At 43.9% G+C, this 15473-nt stretch overlaps 1 protein-coding gene across 17 annotated transcripts in view; it reads left to right on the top strand.

Annotated features, from left to right (window-relative positions):
* Ncam1 (neural cell adhesion molecule 1) overlaps positions 1-15473 on the top strand; it is a 293603-nt gene that overhangs the window by 219670 nt on the left and 58460 nt on the right. For all 17 annotated transcript variants that reach the window (XM_076925111.1, XM_076925106.1, XM_076925110.1 and 14 more), the window contains exons 2-5: positions 11075-11149; positions 12718-12936; positions 13802-13945; positions 14483-14620. In XM_076925111.1, coding sequence (XP_076781226.1) covers positions 11075-11149; positions 12718-12936; positions 13802-13945; positions 14483-14620 — 576 coding nt within the window. The remainder of the gene's footprint in view (positions 1-11074; positions 11150-12717; positions 12937-13801; positions 13946-14482; positions 14621-15473) is intronic.

Raw genomic sequence — 15473 nt, 5'->3', positions numbered from 1 at the left:
GAGCTCATTATGTAGCCCAGCCTGTGTGTGTCTGTATGTGAATCTTTGTGTACTTATGTTCATGACTGTATATTTATATTCATGTATGTGTGCCTATACATACATACATATATGTATGTATATGGATCTATATATGGTTATGTTCATATCCATTTTTCTGTGTGTCTGTGTCTGTGTGATTCTTTTGTGCATCCCATTCCATGTCCCTTATTTTAACATGACACAGGGACCATCAGGCCAGGTTCATGGTGGTCACTGTAGACTCCCAATGCAGAGAGAATAGTTTGTTCTCCTGAAGATGTTGGGAAGAAGTTTCCCAGACCTCCACATGTAGACTTTCCCACTGGAAAAGATTTTTCTTTTCTTGTGAATATCAGCATGAAAGATCCAGCAAAAAGCAGTTCAGATTCTTGATCTAAATTTCTTATAAGGACTCTGCCACTTTGAGGGGTGAAATAAGAAGGGTTGCCCAGGTGGAAGTCTTCTTAAAACAAGACTCTCTACCTTGGCATGAGATTGTTGGATGTCTGGCCCTCAAGGGTGAGGCTTATTATTTGTCCCTGACTTTTGAATTGTCTCTTTGGAATTCAGTCAGACTGCAGTCCTTGAACATCAAAGTGCATGACAACATGGTACCATGGGGACTTTCATGTGTCCGTCTTTGATTCCACAGGCTGGGATCCAAAGGCTCTTCTGCTTGTACAACCATAGTGAGTGTGTCAATGACCGTATGAGTGGTGTGTAAGGGGTCGAGTGTAAGTGAATGATAAGAGGACTTAGTAATGTCGGCTTCGGTGAAATCTTATTGAAAACACAAGCCAGAATCTCTGAGGGATGTGAGGATATCATGGTCCAGGCTCAATTTGTATGGCTTGAGTCCTCAGGGTTGCAGAATATTGTAGGCAGGTTAGCACATAGGGGAGATCCAGTGCTGAGCACAGAGTGTCACAGTTGTAGAATGAGCTGCACAAACGCTTTGAGGCCATGCCCATGGGTGATGAGCATAGGGTTCTGTGGAGGGCTGTAGAGATGAGAGAATGACCTTATGGGTTCAGCAGCTGTGATTTTAGCAACTGATCAGAGTCAGAAAGAGTTCTATCAGGACTGCTCCTAGCCTGTGATGTCTTTCTCTAACCTTGTGTCTGTTTGCCAACTCCTCCAGGAGAAAAAACAATCATCTTTCATCAAAGATCACTTTGAGACTGACTCTATTAAGTTCATATCTAAAACAAGTCCCTAGAGGCAGGTCAGCCTGGGTTCAATTCTGTTTCCACAGTTCCTTCATTATTCCAATAGGACAAAATAGTACCAACCTCATGGGATTGTTGTAAAGATTAAATAAATTAAACATTACCTGGCCCACAATAATGACATACAAATCATTGAGTATGTAGAATTTTTACTTAATGGAAAAGAGGTTTCGACAATTCTCTGCAATGTTTGTTTGAGGAGTGTTAATCTCTGTATCTTCAATAGCCCAGATGTGCTTGAAGCCATCAACACATAAGGACATTTTTGAAAGACATTGGCAATATCTAAAATTCTCAGGATAAAGTTGCATGCCAGCACTCTCTAACTTTCTATTTTCTCGGTGTAAAGAATATAACATCTGCAAACAACAGCTGGACAAATATTGAAAGATATAATCCCAGTTTCTTGCCATGTTAGCAGAAGCTGTTGGAAGTGGGGAGGGGGAGTCTACCCCATATCAGTACCATTTTGTGACTGGAAGAAAGATGCCAATGAGTCATTTTGCCAAGGCAAGGGTGCAGAGAGCTTCCTGGGTTCCTAGGATAAGGTGGTTTACCAAGAAACCCTGATTGATCGATTTTATTTATCTGGAGAACTTCATCTGAGTTCCAAACATCTGTTTGCCTCCTTACCCTGCATTTCCCTAATGTAGCTTCACATAGGTGCTGCCCCACCCACCACCAGAGTCTACCCAGAGAAAGGGAAGAACAAGAACAAGAACAAACAACAACTTAAAAAAAAGAACTTCTCTGGAGGACTTGGTAGCTGATTCAGTGGGTAAAATTGCTTGCTGTGGGACCTGAGTTCAAATCCAAACACCCATGTAAAGAGCCAGGCATGGCTGGCATGCCTGTAATCGCAACTTTGAGTGGCAGGGTCGGGCAGATCCCAGGAGATCACTGAATGGCTAGCTGAGTTAAAAATGCAAATTTCTGGTTCAGTGACAGATCCCTGTCTTAAGGTAATGAGGTAGAGACAGAGTAAACCTGAAGGCCTGCTCTGAGCTCCTTGTGTGTATGCATGCTTTCATGTGTGCATGAGCACAGGCATACACACGCACAGGCACACACTCATGTGTGCACACACATACCACACACTTATACCATACACATAACAAACAAGCAAATTTTAATTCATTAAAAACCACTTCCCTGGGTTGGGCTCATTTGGACGGTTTAAGCAGCTCATTGCAAAGCCTTCGTGAGCATAGGTTGTTTCAGCCCAGCTTTCTAGATCTAGTTTTCCACTTGATAGCCCTGGCTCTTTGGGGTTGGGGATGAGATTAGGGAAACTGAAATAAAAAGAGATCAGAACTAGCTACTGAGAATACACAAGAAAATAAGACACAAAAGCAAACAGTAGTCCTAGGTCAGGAATCAACATCTGTGGTCAAACTCAGGACTTCCAAACTTCACTAGAGCTTATGGGATGTTTCCACTCCTGGTTTTTCTGAAGGTAAAATAAAGGAGTTGATGAGGGGACATCAGGTTCCTTCCTGCTCTGCCTCTTTAGTTACTAATTAGCTAAACAATCCTGGCCTTCCGTGATATCGCAGGATGAGAAGCCATGTTAGAAATAGACCATGTTACAGCTTCTTGTCACACATATGCATGGCTATGCACTCCTTGGGGTTAGATGCTCTAGAACATTCTTTCCCTCACCTGTTATGTACTATAAGAGATTGGGCTAGTGCCCAATTCCAAAGGATTTTATTCTCAGACGGGAAGCTGGCCCTGGTGAGACACTACGAGGCTAGTTCTGACTTGATGCTTTGGCAAACACAAAAGAAAATTGAAGTATATTTTAAGAGGAGAAAATACGCTCTTTTTGACAAGCAGACTGGCTTCTCTGCTGGCCCAGTGCAGAATCTGCAGATGTAGTTAAAGTGTGTGTGGCTTATGTCCATGTTCGGTGTAGCTTTGAGTACTGGAGATGGAGTAGGAGTGAGGGCCAGCAAACTGTGTGAGTCTTATTTCTGAACTGATAGACCAACATGGTTTTTCGTTCTCACCCTGTACTCAGAAACACAAGGCGTGAAGTGACCTGGAGTTAATTACATTTTCCAGCTGCTAGGTGGATTGGGGCCCAGAAACCACGGTTTTTAGCCATAGACAACTTTGTGTGTGTGTGTGTGTGTGTGTGTGTGTGTGTGTGTGTGTGTGTGTAGTGTATGTGTGTGTGTATAGTGTAGTGTAGTATAGTGTATGCTTGTGTGAATTGAATGTGTATATGTACATATATATGGTGGGAGGGGCTGTGGGTCCTATGACAGTGTAGGCAGTATACAGGGTCAGAAGAGAAGCCCCTCCCCCTCCTCCTTGTTCTGACACAGGCTTTCTTACCATCTGTCATGGCTTTTGTCAAGTTGTATGCTTCTCACATTCAGGGTACTCTCCAGTCTCTGCCTCCCATCTCCATGGGAAAACTGGAATTACGGATGCATGCTGCTACATCCAACTTTCCATGAGTCCTAGGAATCTCGACCGTGGTCCTCACGTTTTCGTGGCTGGTGCTTTTTACCTACTGAGACTTGACCCTGTCCCATAATGTTTTTTTTTTTCCCAGTCAACCGAAACCATTTGATTTTTCAAGTTAGAATTAATAAAATCATAGTTTGACTCAGCAAACTCAAGAGGCCAAGGGTTCTGAGGCATTATTGAACTCCAGAGATCAAGAGGGCTGTAACCATTATTGGACTTGGCTCCGCATTCTGATTTGAAGACAGACCCATGGGATAGAACCAGTAGACAATTTTGCCCCATTCACAGCAGCTTCTGTAATTTATTATGCTAAGGAATGGAACCACTTGCTCTGGCAGGTGGGCTTTTATTATTTCACTGCCAGCACTCCATAGGACAGAAGCTTGGATGGCGGGATCTGTCCTCAGTTGTTGTGATACTCAACATTCTTTCTTCCTTGTTACAATCTTATGTCATAAATGATGGGTATATAGAACATGCAAAAATACTGAGGCTATGATCACCTTGTCACTTTCTTCACTGTGCTGTTGGGATGAGTCTCGGGAACTGGGGAAGATGGAGGAATTCTTCACCAGCGTCGTTTGTTGCATGGCTTTGAACAGGTACAGTGTCAAGTCTGAATGAGTTTATTAAAATGCTAGGTTTTGGAAGCTTGCTCAGTTACATAAGCAGAAAGAGCCCAGTGTCTCCTGCCAGTGAATTTGGCTTAAATCTGTCTATACTATCTGCAGCCTGCCAGTGGGTTTGTCTTTACTCCATGTAATTTGATTTCTTCTCCATCCCGCTGGCTTAAACCTGAATCCATGTCTGCTATCACTGACAGCCATCTTTGTCTTCTCTTTTAGCCTGAGAGTCTGCTCTCACACATCATCTGTGTTCAGATGTTCACAAACAGAAGAGACCTCAGCTGTACCCAGAGAGTTCCTTCACTCTCTAGCTTGTCTTCTTTCTTAGTAGAAACCCAGGGACCACAATCCTGTAAGAGCATTACACGAAGGGTTTTGAAGTGTTTGGTTATATACTTGTTGCCATTGACCTGGAAACCTAACTACATTACTTCTAGATTCAAGTTTGAAAAAAGCTTATAATGGAGTCTCTTGCCGAAAGATTAGCTGAAAGATATGCCTTTGAGATGATTCTAGTTCTGCTTTGAGCTAGCTGTAAGCTCTCAGGATGCTTCCAGTGGCAGCTGGAATGTAGTCTTCCATGTTAACACCATTCTACGCAACTGGAAATCAAAATCTCTGAGAGCATGTGCTTTATAGAACCTTTAAATTAGCGCCTTCATTGGGGTTAATGATACTCAAATGTTTACCTTATTTTTAACCAAGAAGCTATTCCCAACAACATCTCAAACCATAAATGCAGTACTGACATAAGTGACATTCCTGTGCCATGTAGAAATTTATTAATCCCTTTTCCCTTAAATGCAATACATTTACTCATATCAAATGACTCTTTCAACAGCATTAATCTGACATTTGCACTTATTCTATTAGTGTACTTGTACACATTTATATAAGCTCTCAGTGGAACACACACACATATGGAGAGAGAGAGATAGAGAGAGAAAGGTTAGCTACAATCCTGCATAAGAAACTTCTACCATCTTATTTCTGCTGTTATAAATATTATTGGGGATTTTATTTATTTGGGATTGTGGGGAAAGTCAAGATTGTGTGTGTGTGTGTGTGTGAGAGAGAGAGAGAGAGAGAGAGAGAGAGAGAGAGAGAGAGAGAGAGAGAGAGGCTATATCTTTTTAAATCAGCTCAATACACATATGACATCTATAGGGTCAGTATCCTGATTTGGAGATGAAGAATATGGACTCAGATCCACCTGCCAGCCAACTCTGTTCCTAAGTGACAAGCTGGAACTCAGACTGTCTCCCTGACTCCAGAACCTGAGTCCTTAACTACAACCAGCTCCTATTTAGTTTCTCTGACAATCCAAGCACATAAGTTCAGTCTTACTGTTTGAACAGCCCGAGAACACTGAGGTCAAGGTAAACTGATCCATCCAGAGCACGTCTCAGTGTTTCCATTGTTGTGCTTTTGGCTCTGACTGAATTCAAAATTTTCCAAACAAATAAGTTAATGCAAAAAGCAGAAATAGCTTACCTATCCACCTATTAGATCATGCTGGAAAAAAATTTATTTTCCAGCCTTAAAGGAAAACATCACTTTCCTCAGACTGAAGTAATCTCATTGGGAAGGGTGGTTCCTAGCATATGCACTGAACGTACAAGGATTGGGAGCTTATTGTATCATTTCCATATATCAGTTACCACAGTCTTTCCAAAGCTGTGGGTCATTTTAGTTTCTCTGTTTTGCCTAGGGGACGTGGAGGGGTTAGGTAACTTGCCCGTGATCATACAGCTAACAGGAAGTCAAACTGAGATTCACGCTCCAGCAGATGTGAGGCTGGGCCTTGAGCACCCAGCATGACAGGCACATCAGTTCGTCCCTCCTTTCTTTGAGTTTCATGTTTAGTGCTGAGGGTAAATTGTCGCTATCAATAGGGACGCCTCAGTTCCGACATTCTTGATTGTCTGAGACTGGAATTACAGCAACCATGGTCACATGAAAAAGCCCCCAGTTATATTTAGAAAAACAAAACCACATCTCTCCACTGAGGTGATTACGCATAGCAACACTTAAGGCTTATTTCTGAAACAATAAGTAAAACATAACCATAAAAGCTACAATTCAACACCTTTTTCAAAAGTTCTTAGCCATTGTTAAATAGGTTCTAGAAAATTCTTCCATCTCACACGAAGCCTCTAAGCAGAGAAATCCTCCATAGTCTCTTCTTCTTAAATCTATCCGATGTCTTCGGCAGCAGTGTCCACTCTGACCCTGAGCCCTTACACAAATGCGATCTCCCCTTTCCCATGGCCAACAACCTTCTTCATAGCCTTCCAACATGGCAGTACTTCCAAGTGGCTTCAGAGACCACTGAGTTGACTGCAGAAAGCTCCTACCCTGACAAACACATTGAAAAGAAAATCAGTAAAATTAAACTGCTGCAAGAAGATGCTGACTTAAGCGAAATCTATGAACTACTTTGGAAATGAGAATGAATGATTCCTCCCTGTCGCTTTACCTAACAAGATCCCCACCTCTCCAGATAAGTGCCTTAGCGACTCTCATGAACTGAAATTTTCATTCACTTCTCTTCGGTAACGATGACTTTATAGCCTACTTTTGCTAGGAAGCTGGGAGTTATAAAATATCTATCTACACCTAGAAGAAGGAGCATTGCTTCCAGAATATTCATCACCTTAAAAAAAAGACAAATATGTTTTAGAACCAAGTGTCTCCTTTGGGCTTATTTACATGAGTCAGGGAGAGGTGGGTCATTCTGTTTATGGAAGGATGGGACTTTTTTTTAAATGTTGGCTCATGGGGATTAACATAGTATGAGAGAAACAGCTGGGGATTTGGACTTTGTTCACCCTGAGTGTGAATCTTGACCATTAATTAAGGCCTTGAGCTTCTGACTCCTCATCTGTCAAATGGGGGTCATGGTATTATTATCCAGGAGTGAAGAGGATGGTGATCATTAACGACAGGGAAATGGTAACAGCAATGTAATTGAAATATTTTTGTACAACTTATGATTTAGAGAGAGAAAGAGCAACTAATGGGAACTAACTGGTTATAATAAACCTATTTGGATGTTTCAGAAAGGCTCTAGGAGCCTGGGGAGATAGTACTTGCTCTGCAAGGCTCCATATGCAAAAGCCTGGTGTATTGGTGTGCACTTGTAATACTTCGGGGGAAGTAGAGAAGGTGGATGCTTGGGGCTTGCCAGACAAACAGACTAGCATAATTGGATGAGCAGTCTCAAGAATCAAAGGGTTGGCTCCTGAGTAATGACACATGAAATTGACCTCTGGCCTATGCAACATGCACATGTATGCACTTTCACACACACACACACACACACACATACACACACAACACCACACACATGGGGGGGGGGTAAGGGGGCTTCAATCTTGGTTGAGTTGCTCATCATTTGAGTGAAGTATTTCATTTCCTGCATCTCAGTTTCCTCTTCTGCAAGTGGTACAGCACCCTCCTTGGTCTTTTACTTTATTTTTTATTCTCTGTGAACTCTTAGTAGCTTGGTGCAGTGATGAACTGGCTTTTGTAAACCCAATAGTGTAGGTTGACTGCAGGTAGCCTTGGTGGGTATGTAAGGAGAGGATAACATGGAAATTACTGGACAGTGTTATCCCAACCAGCAAAGCCCATCCAGGTCCAAACATCTGGATTTGGGAGAATGAATCTTCATATGCAACTAAGATGACAGAGTTTATGCAGGGAAGGCTGAAGCAAAGCCGGACATGAGTCATATCATTAGAGCGCAATGTTTGCATAAGTGTCTTCAAAGGTATGCATTGTGCCTGACTAGGAAATTATCTTGCACACACGAGAGGAAGGTGAGACACAATTCAGGAGATTTTATTGAAAAACACGAAAGCAGAAAAAAGATGGATGGAGGGAAGGCAAGCAGGGGAGACAAGGAGTGCAGAGTTTACCGTGGGGTTCCCCTTCTCATTATTAGACCTAATATTTTAAAGTTGGGCATGCGCAGGAGGAAACTCAGCACTGGCTACAGTCTAAAACATCCAAGCATTGTTTGCAGAGTGTCTAGGCTCCTCTGTCCCAGCCCTGTCTGGTGCTGAGAAAGAGAGAGAGAGAGAGAGAGAGAGAGAGAGAGAGAGAGAGAGAGAGATAGAGAGAGAGAGATCAGTCTCTTTTCCTTGTGTGCAAAGGGCCAGCAGTCTCCATGGAAGATTTCTTTTTTTAGAACTGATGATAAATGTGTGTGAGGAATCCCGTTAAGCTGGGAATTCCTTTGAAATTCGCATTTCTCTTTCTCTCAGTTGTCCATAGATAGATCCTGGCAGCGTTTGGGAATGAAAGCTCTTCAGCTTGACTCCCCCTTGAGAGTCATGTTCTTTTTTGAAAGGAGCTTTTTTTAAAAAAAAAGAAAGAAAGAAAGAAAGAAAGAAAGAAAGAAAGAAAGAAAGAAAGAAAAGAAAAAGTGAAGGCTGTTTTTTCACTTAGAATAAGGCTCTTCTCCAGCAGTGAGGGTATTGAAGTAACAGGATCCATATGTTGAAGCCGACAGTTAATGCGCAGCATATGGGCAGTGAACTTTGCAGGCAGAAGGATGTCTCTGCTTTTAGAGAATGTCCTGGACACTCCACAGAGGGATATTGCTCAGGTGAGTCATGGTGGAGGAACAGTTTGCAGACTTTGAGTTATCATCCATCCCAGGAAGTATGAGCCACTAAAAGCATCTGAAGAGGTTCTGGTTGGCCTTCAAATTCACAGTACTGGCTTGGAGCCTTCTGGGTTAGGCCCCACACTCTCAGGATAGTGGAGGAGCCTAATCCTGGGTTTTCTATACTCCTCGAGAAGTGGCAGTGCTAAGGGTGTCATTCAGCATGTGCACATGGTTTCTTTCATTTGATGAGAACATCTTCCCTCTTCACAAAGATTGCACTGCAAAGTGAACAAGACCTTACCCGAGAGCCAGGAGGCCTTTGGTCCTCAGCACTGACCTGTAACTAGCAGTGACAGTGAGGAAATCACTCACTGCTCCTCTCCATCCATTGGCAGTGAAGAATCAGACCGCAGTGACATCTGAGACTCTTTCCAAATGTAACACTGTGGGACTGAGCATCACCTAACTCCAGCTAGAGAGGTTTGGTGGGAAAAGCAACCCCGTAGGTTGCAACTGGACCTGTGGACTCAGCCCCTGCCAGCATCATGCCCCAGTACAGCTTTATGTGCCAAGATCTATGCACAGAAAGGATGGGGGTGGGGAGGACATGTTCTTGGATAAAAATGAAGCCCAATTCCCTGACTGGTTGGCAATAACAAGGAAGAGGTGATTGCACCCCTGGATTATTGTATCATTTCCTCCAGTTCAGTATTGGAATATGTCCAAGCTCAGTCTCTTATCCATGGAGGAGAGCTGAGCCTCCTCCCCTCCTTGATCCTGAACCCCATCCCTTACCCCTTTATTCCTTTTTTTTCTGCACATTGGCTCCATTTCACTCCTTTCTCTGTACAGCCTCTCCTACAGTCTCCTACACTCTTTCCCTGTACAGTCTCAGGACTTGCTTTGTCTGCCAGTGGGATGATTAGGGACGCTGTACCCCAACTCCTCTGCCTACCCCCCACCCCAACCATGCACTCCCTTTCCAGCCCCAGGCAGGCCCTTTGATCCTTGTATTCTGCTGAGCACAACTGTGGTCTCTTGTCTCATGAGCCCATACTCAGAGCTGCTGCTCCAGCCCTGCCTGCAAGCTGGTCACCATGGCAACAAGCTTTCCCTCTTCTACTGTGAACGGAAAATGGCTGTTGGAAGGAAGAGCTCCTAGTCTCTATGACCCAGCCTGGTTGTTTTCTTGGGGGTGTAGGCTGTAGGAGTGGACTTGCTTCATAATGGCTCTGAGGAGCTCCTTCCACTGGACCTACTGTGTGCTAAGCCTTTGCCTTTTAGATTTTCTTAAAGAGAGCAGAGGCAGAAGGAAGTTGATTTCTAATGAATAAAGCATTCTCTTTCCCTATCCTAAAACTGTATTTTCATGAACAGTTGTTATCTGCTCTAAGGAGATAAACGGAAAGCAGAGTGAAACGGGCAATCGGTGAGATCTGGTGTTGTGTATTTTTTTTCTTATCAGTACCCTGGGAAGACTGAGCATATGGATATTCAAATAAAAATTCAAGAAAAGTAGCCAAGGGATGCAAAGAATTCCACAAAGCACAGGCTGTGGGATTTCAGAAGCACAGCAGACTGATTGGCATATTGATGTTGTTTTTAGCCCTGGAGATAGGTAATGGTTATGTATGGTGGGGTGAGATTAGCTCTCATTGGCACCCCTGGTTTAGAATGGATCTGATTCACAGTGGTCGAGCATGGCAGCACAGAAAATGTGCAAGGTATCCCGATGCATAATTCTGGGGTGACAGGCTCCCTGATCTTACTAGCCCTAGAGACACTTCAGGCTGACACCCAAAAGGGACTGGCTAGCTGGCTCTTTCTGTGAATACAAACCATAGTTATTTAGTGAGCGACCCAGGGAGCCCTTCCACTCTGACAGCAGATGACAGTTCTATGAAGGAGTGGTCTAAGCTGTATCTCCTTCTGGCTATGGTATGAAGTTACTTTGATAACGGTAAATTTTCAGAAGCCAAATAAACCTCATCTTTTTAAAAACTGAGCTTGGAAAATCTCATTTTTGGGGTGAAAGCTCTGAGGTTCTATCTCAAATTTTTAATGATGTGTTTGAACTGGACTTTTTCTTTCTTTTTCAGTTTCCCTGCAGGTAGATATTGTTCCCAGCCAAGGAGAAATCAGCGTTGGAGAGTCCAAGTTCTTCCTGTGCCAAGGCAAGTGTTCTGGGGCCCATCACATCCCAAAGCTTGCCTCTAAAACCTGTTTCTCAGAGTGCAAGCTGAGAGTACCAAGCCTAGAATTCTGGCCACTGCTCTCCTCTTGGTCAGCAACGTGAACAATCCAGACCATTCTAGAGACCTTCCCTTCATAGTGACATGCTGTCTATGCTTCTGCTTGACACTCGAGCAACTCAAAGGGAAACCAGCACACACCTCAGTGAGGGCATTATATCTCAGGTCTAGTATCTTATCTTTCGGCACAGCTCCAGGATGCAGCATGAGCATAGAGAGAATGTCCCCATAGAAAAGGCTAAGGCTCATTTCTTAGAACAACTCAGACCTGGAAAATCCAAGGTCTAAAAGTGTGTTGAATACGGTAGCACTTGCTGTGGAGACACCTATCTTGGCTTTTCAGGACTGTTCCAAATATCAAATGCTCTCTGCTCCGTCAGAGCCACACATGTGCACAGAGCTGGGTGTTCTTAATGTCTAATTGAGAAATATGCCTTTAATAATAATGGGGAACCATCCTATGGGGGAAGGGATGGGGAAATGGGTTTCAAGGTGTTGGTAGATGGCGTGCCTGGGGTTTGAAATAGAACAGAAGCAGGAATGAACTGAGCTAGGTGTAGGCTGTGGCATTTAACACACAACTTTTGATGGGAAGGAGGCTTAACTGCCACCATGATTTGCGTCTGACCAGGGGACTATGGCTGCTGGGTGCCTTTGCTCCAGCTCTGCCGTCATTACAGCAGTTTCAGTGATCTGAAGATAAAGCCTTAGTGCCCACAGTACAACTTGCAAATTGGGATATTTATTGAAAACATGATGAGCCCCGAAAGGAACACTGTGTTTCCATACCACACATCTGCACAGGGCTAGGCAGTGCAGGCTAGTGCCCCCATTCAGGCAGCAAATCAAAGAAGGAGGAGTAGATTGGAGAGCCCGTTCACCCTGTCCCAGCCTGGCCTCTAGGCAGCTGAGTGCCACTCTCAAGTCCCCAGAGAGAGCACACTGCTGACGTTCTGTCTTCTCAGAGCATGTAAGGGGTTGACTGAGGCAACAGGCATCAGAATATCAGTCATTCACACCAGTTTGAACAGAGTTGTTACAGTCAACATGGCTAGAATCTTACCTCTTGGGTTACCCCGTTTCTGTTCATTTCAACTCGGTTGAACAGTCTCTGTCCTTTTCATCCTAATCAGTTGGTTCAGGCCAGCTAGGTCCTGGCTCTTAGGGCTCAGATAAACCAACCCCCTTTATTTCCCATTCACACTACACATTCATTCCTAGCAGCTTAGAGCACAGTGGGTTCATAGCAAATATTGTTTCCCTCTCCAAGGACATGACAACTAAAATAACACTATATGCACAGGCAGTGGGTGAGTTCATTCAACTCTAAGAGATGTTATGTATATAATTAAACTGACAAAGAGCAGAGCTGCAGAATGCTTCATGATAGAGATCTCTTTCCAGCCTTCCAGGCTTTGTAGCCATGGGCACTCTGGAAGGGCTTAATCTTCTCATTTTCTATACTCTGAAAATAATCTCTTTCTCCTTAGTGGCAGGAGATGCCAAAGATAAGGACATCTCCTGGTTCTCCCCCAATGGGGAGAAGCTGAGCCCAAACCAGCAGCGGATCTCAGTGGTGTGGAATGATGACGACTCCTCTACCCTCACCATCTACAATGCCAACATCGACGATGCTGGCATTTACAAGTGTGTGGTCACCGCCGAGGATGGCACCCAGTCGGAGGCCACTGTCAACGTGAAGATTTTCCGTAAGAGCCTTCATATGTACCCTCCACTCCCACCTTTGTTAGGAAGACACATGGATGGGTAGTAAAGGCAGAGAGAAGGCAAAGGGAGGACCAGTAAGGGCCTAGTGGTTCCTTTTCTGTCAGAGCTGCTAAGAGATCTGGTATATTCTCAAATGGTCTGCAATCAGCTCAGAACCAGTAAGGCTGGTTCCCACCAGTTGTCACTACATTCCCAATGACTGCCATTCTCCAGAAACTACACAGTTACCAGTGGGCTAGCGTCGGTTCCTCTGTGCCTTCTAAGTGACAATGACAGACACATGGTTCAGGTTTTTGTTTCTTATCCCACTACACTTGCAAGTGATATAGCCCAGTGCTCTAGTGAGATGGAGTATTATATGTGAACACTTGATACTGCTCTGGGAAGGTGGCTTCCACGGCCATGGAAGGCTAGCCTGGCAGTGACACCTCACTGCCTTCTTACTGTGTAGTGTTGGCTCAAGTCATAGTAAGTGCTGATTGTCATAGCATTAAGTACCATGAAGTTGGCTCTCATTCTACAGAATTTTCTCTGTTACAAAAAAATTTGGGGTGAAGTCAAAGTGGGAAACCAAAAATAATCAATGACTCCTATTGTCATGGTAGGATAAGTGCAATGTTCATCACTGTACCTGTGTGTATCCTCACTGCATCAAGGAGCCCATTCTCCTCCATAGACCCCTCTCAATGCTAACTGTTCTACCTTAGTCAATGACCCAGAACTATGTGGGAGTCCCTTTTACACTGCTGAGTTATATGTGGAAACTGCCCTGGAGCTGAAATCCAGGCATCAGAATTCTATTGAGGAGGTATTGTTCCTCACTCCGCTCCTCCTTCTGTCTTTCAGAGAAGCTCATGTTCAAGAATGCCCCAACTCCACAGGAGTTTAAGGAAGGGGAAGATGCTGTGATTGTCTGTGATGTGGTCAGCTCTCTGCCCCCAACAATCATCTGGAAACACAAAGGCCGAGATGTCATCCTGAAAAAAGATGGTAAGACCTAAGTTCCCATGAGCCCTCAGGCACCCTAGGTTCCCAACCCTACACAAGTCCTGTGGCATTTCATCTAAACGCAGATCGGGGGCCCTAGAACTCACATGCAATTTCTGGATCCTAAACAGATGTGTATCTTTAACTAGTGTGTTCAAGCACCTGCTTGTTTCTCTAAAACAAAAGACAGGCACACCATCCCTAGACGGACTCATCTGTATTCCAGGACCAGTGATATCTTTGCTCATTTCAGCCTAAAACCCAACACCATAACACCAGAGGCAGGAGAAAGGATGAGAAAGCCAGGTTGTGTCACATGTCTGTAATTCCAGCATGCAGACCTGATGCAGGGGAATGGTTGCATGTTTGGGGTTAACCTAGGCTTCATAGTGAGCTCCAGGCCAGGTGGACTACATTGTGAAACTCTGTCTCAAAAATTACACAAATGGAGCAGAGGGCAGAAGCAGTAGGCACAGCTCTTTGCCTGATTGCAGAGTTCACGGACTGACCTTGGATGAACCTGCCTCTTGTCTCTTCCAGTCCGGTTCATAGTCCTGTCCAACAACTACCTGCAGATCCGGGGCATCAAGAAAACAGACGAGGGCACTTACCGCTGTGAGGGCAGGATCCTGGCCCGGGGGGAGATCAACTTCAAGGACATTCAGGTCATTGTGAATGGTGAGAAGATCCATCCTTCATGTTCTCTCCATTACTACAACCAGGGTTTGATGGGGACCTTCTTTTCCATTGCCTTTGGGTGTTGATCTGTTCTTTGTCATTCTTGCATCTCAAGGGAATCTCTTCCTCACAAGCTCTGAGAAGGGGATATTTTCTCCTTAATTCACTTGTCTTTGGTGCCCCCCCCAGCTGTACAGATCAAATGCCTTCTTTTGTCTAGCAGAACTAAAGATTCCCCCCATTCTACTAATAAACCCTCCTTCATCCCAAGTGTCCTTGATGTTACCGTCATTAGGAAGTTAGTCCCCTTGGTTTGATAGGCAGAAAAAATACTGCAATCAATTCAGGTCTCAGAATAGTCAGCATCGTGGTCCGTGGGCTTATTAATCTTAATTTGCAGAGTCAAATAAAAACACCCATAGCATCGATCTGACATTTGCAAGATGCTTACAGGAAATTATAATGTCAGTGCTAAGAAAATAAGTAAATCACATTTGAATTGTTTTGGTTATTGATATGTGTTTTCTTGCCAAGCTTCTCTCTCTCTCATTCCTTTGGTGGAAGCACCTTGTGCACAATGTTGTTTATGACAGTTGGACAGAATGTCACCCCACTAGCTGGTATCTTTCAGAAGCATATCAACCTAGCAGCCAACAGGAACTGTACTTTCTAATGTCTGCCAGTATGGAAATCAGAGCCTCCTTTTAACATCAAGTCCCACCAACCTTCCTAGTTGTATATATTATGTATATATTGTAATATATATTGATTGAGAAAATACATCCCAACAAATTACCGCTGTAAATCAAATACCACAATAACAGGAGTTAAGATGCAATATAGGGGCTGAACT

The sequence above is a fragment of the Arvicanthis niloticus genome, chromosome 26 (genome assembly GCF_011762505.2).
Source record: "Arvicanthis niloticus isolate mArvNil1 chromosome 26, mArvNil1.pat.X, whole genome shotgun sequence".
NCBI lineage: Eukaryota > Metazoa > Chordata > Mammalia > Rodentia > Muridae > Arvicanthis > Arvicanthis niloticus.
This window is presented reverse-complemented; position numbering and strand designations above follow the sequence as displayed.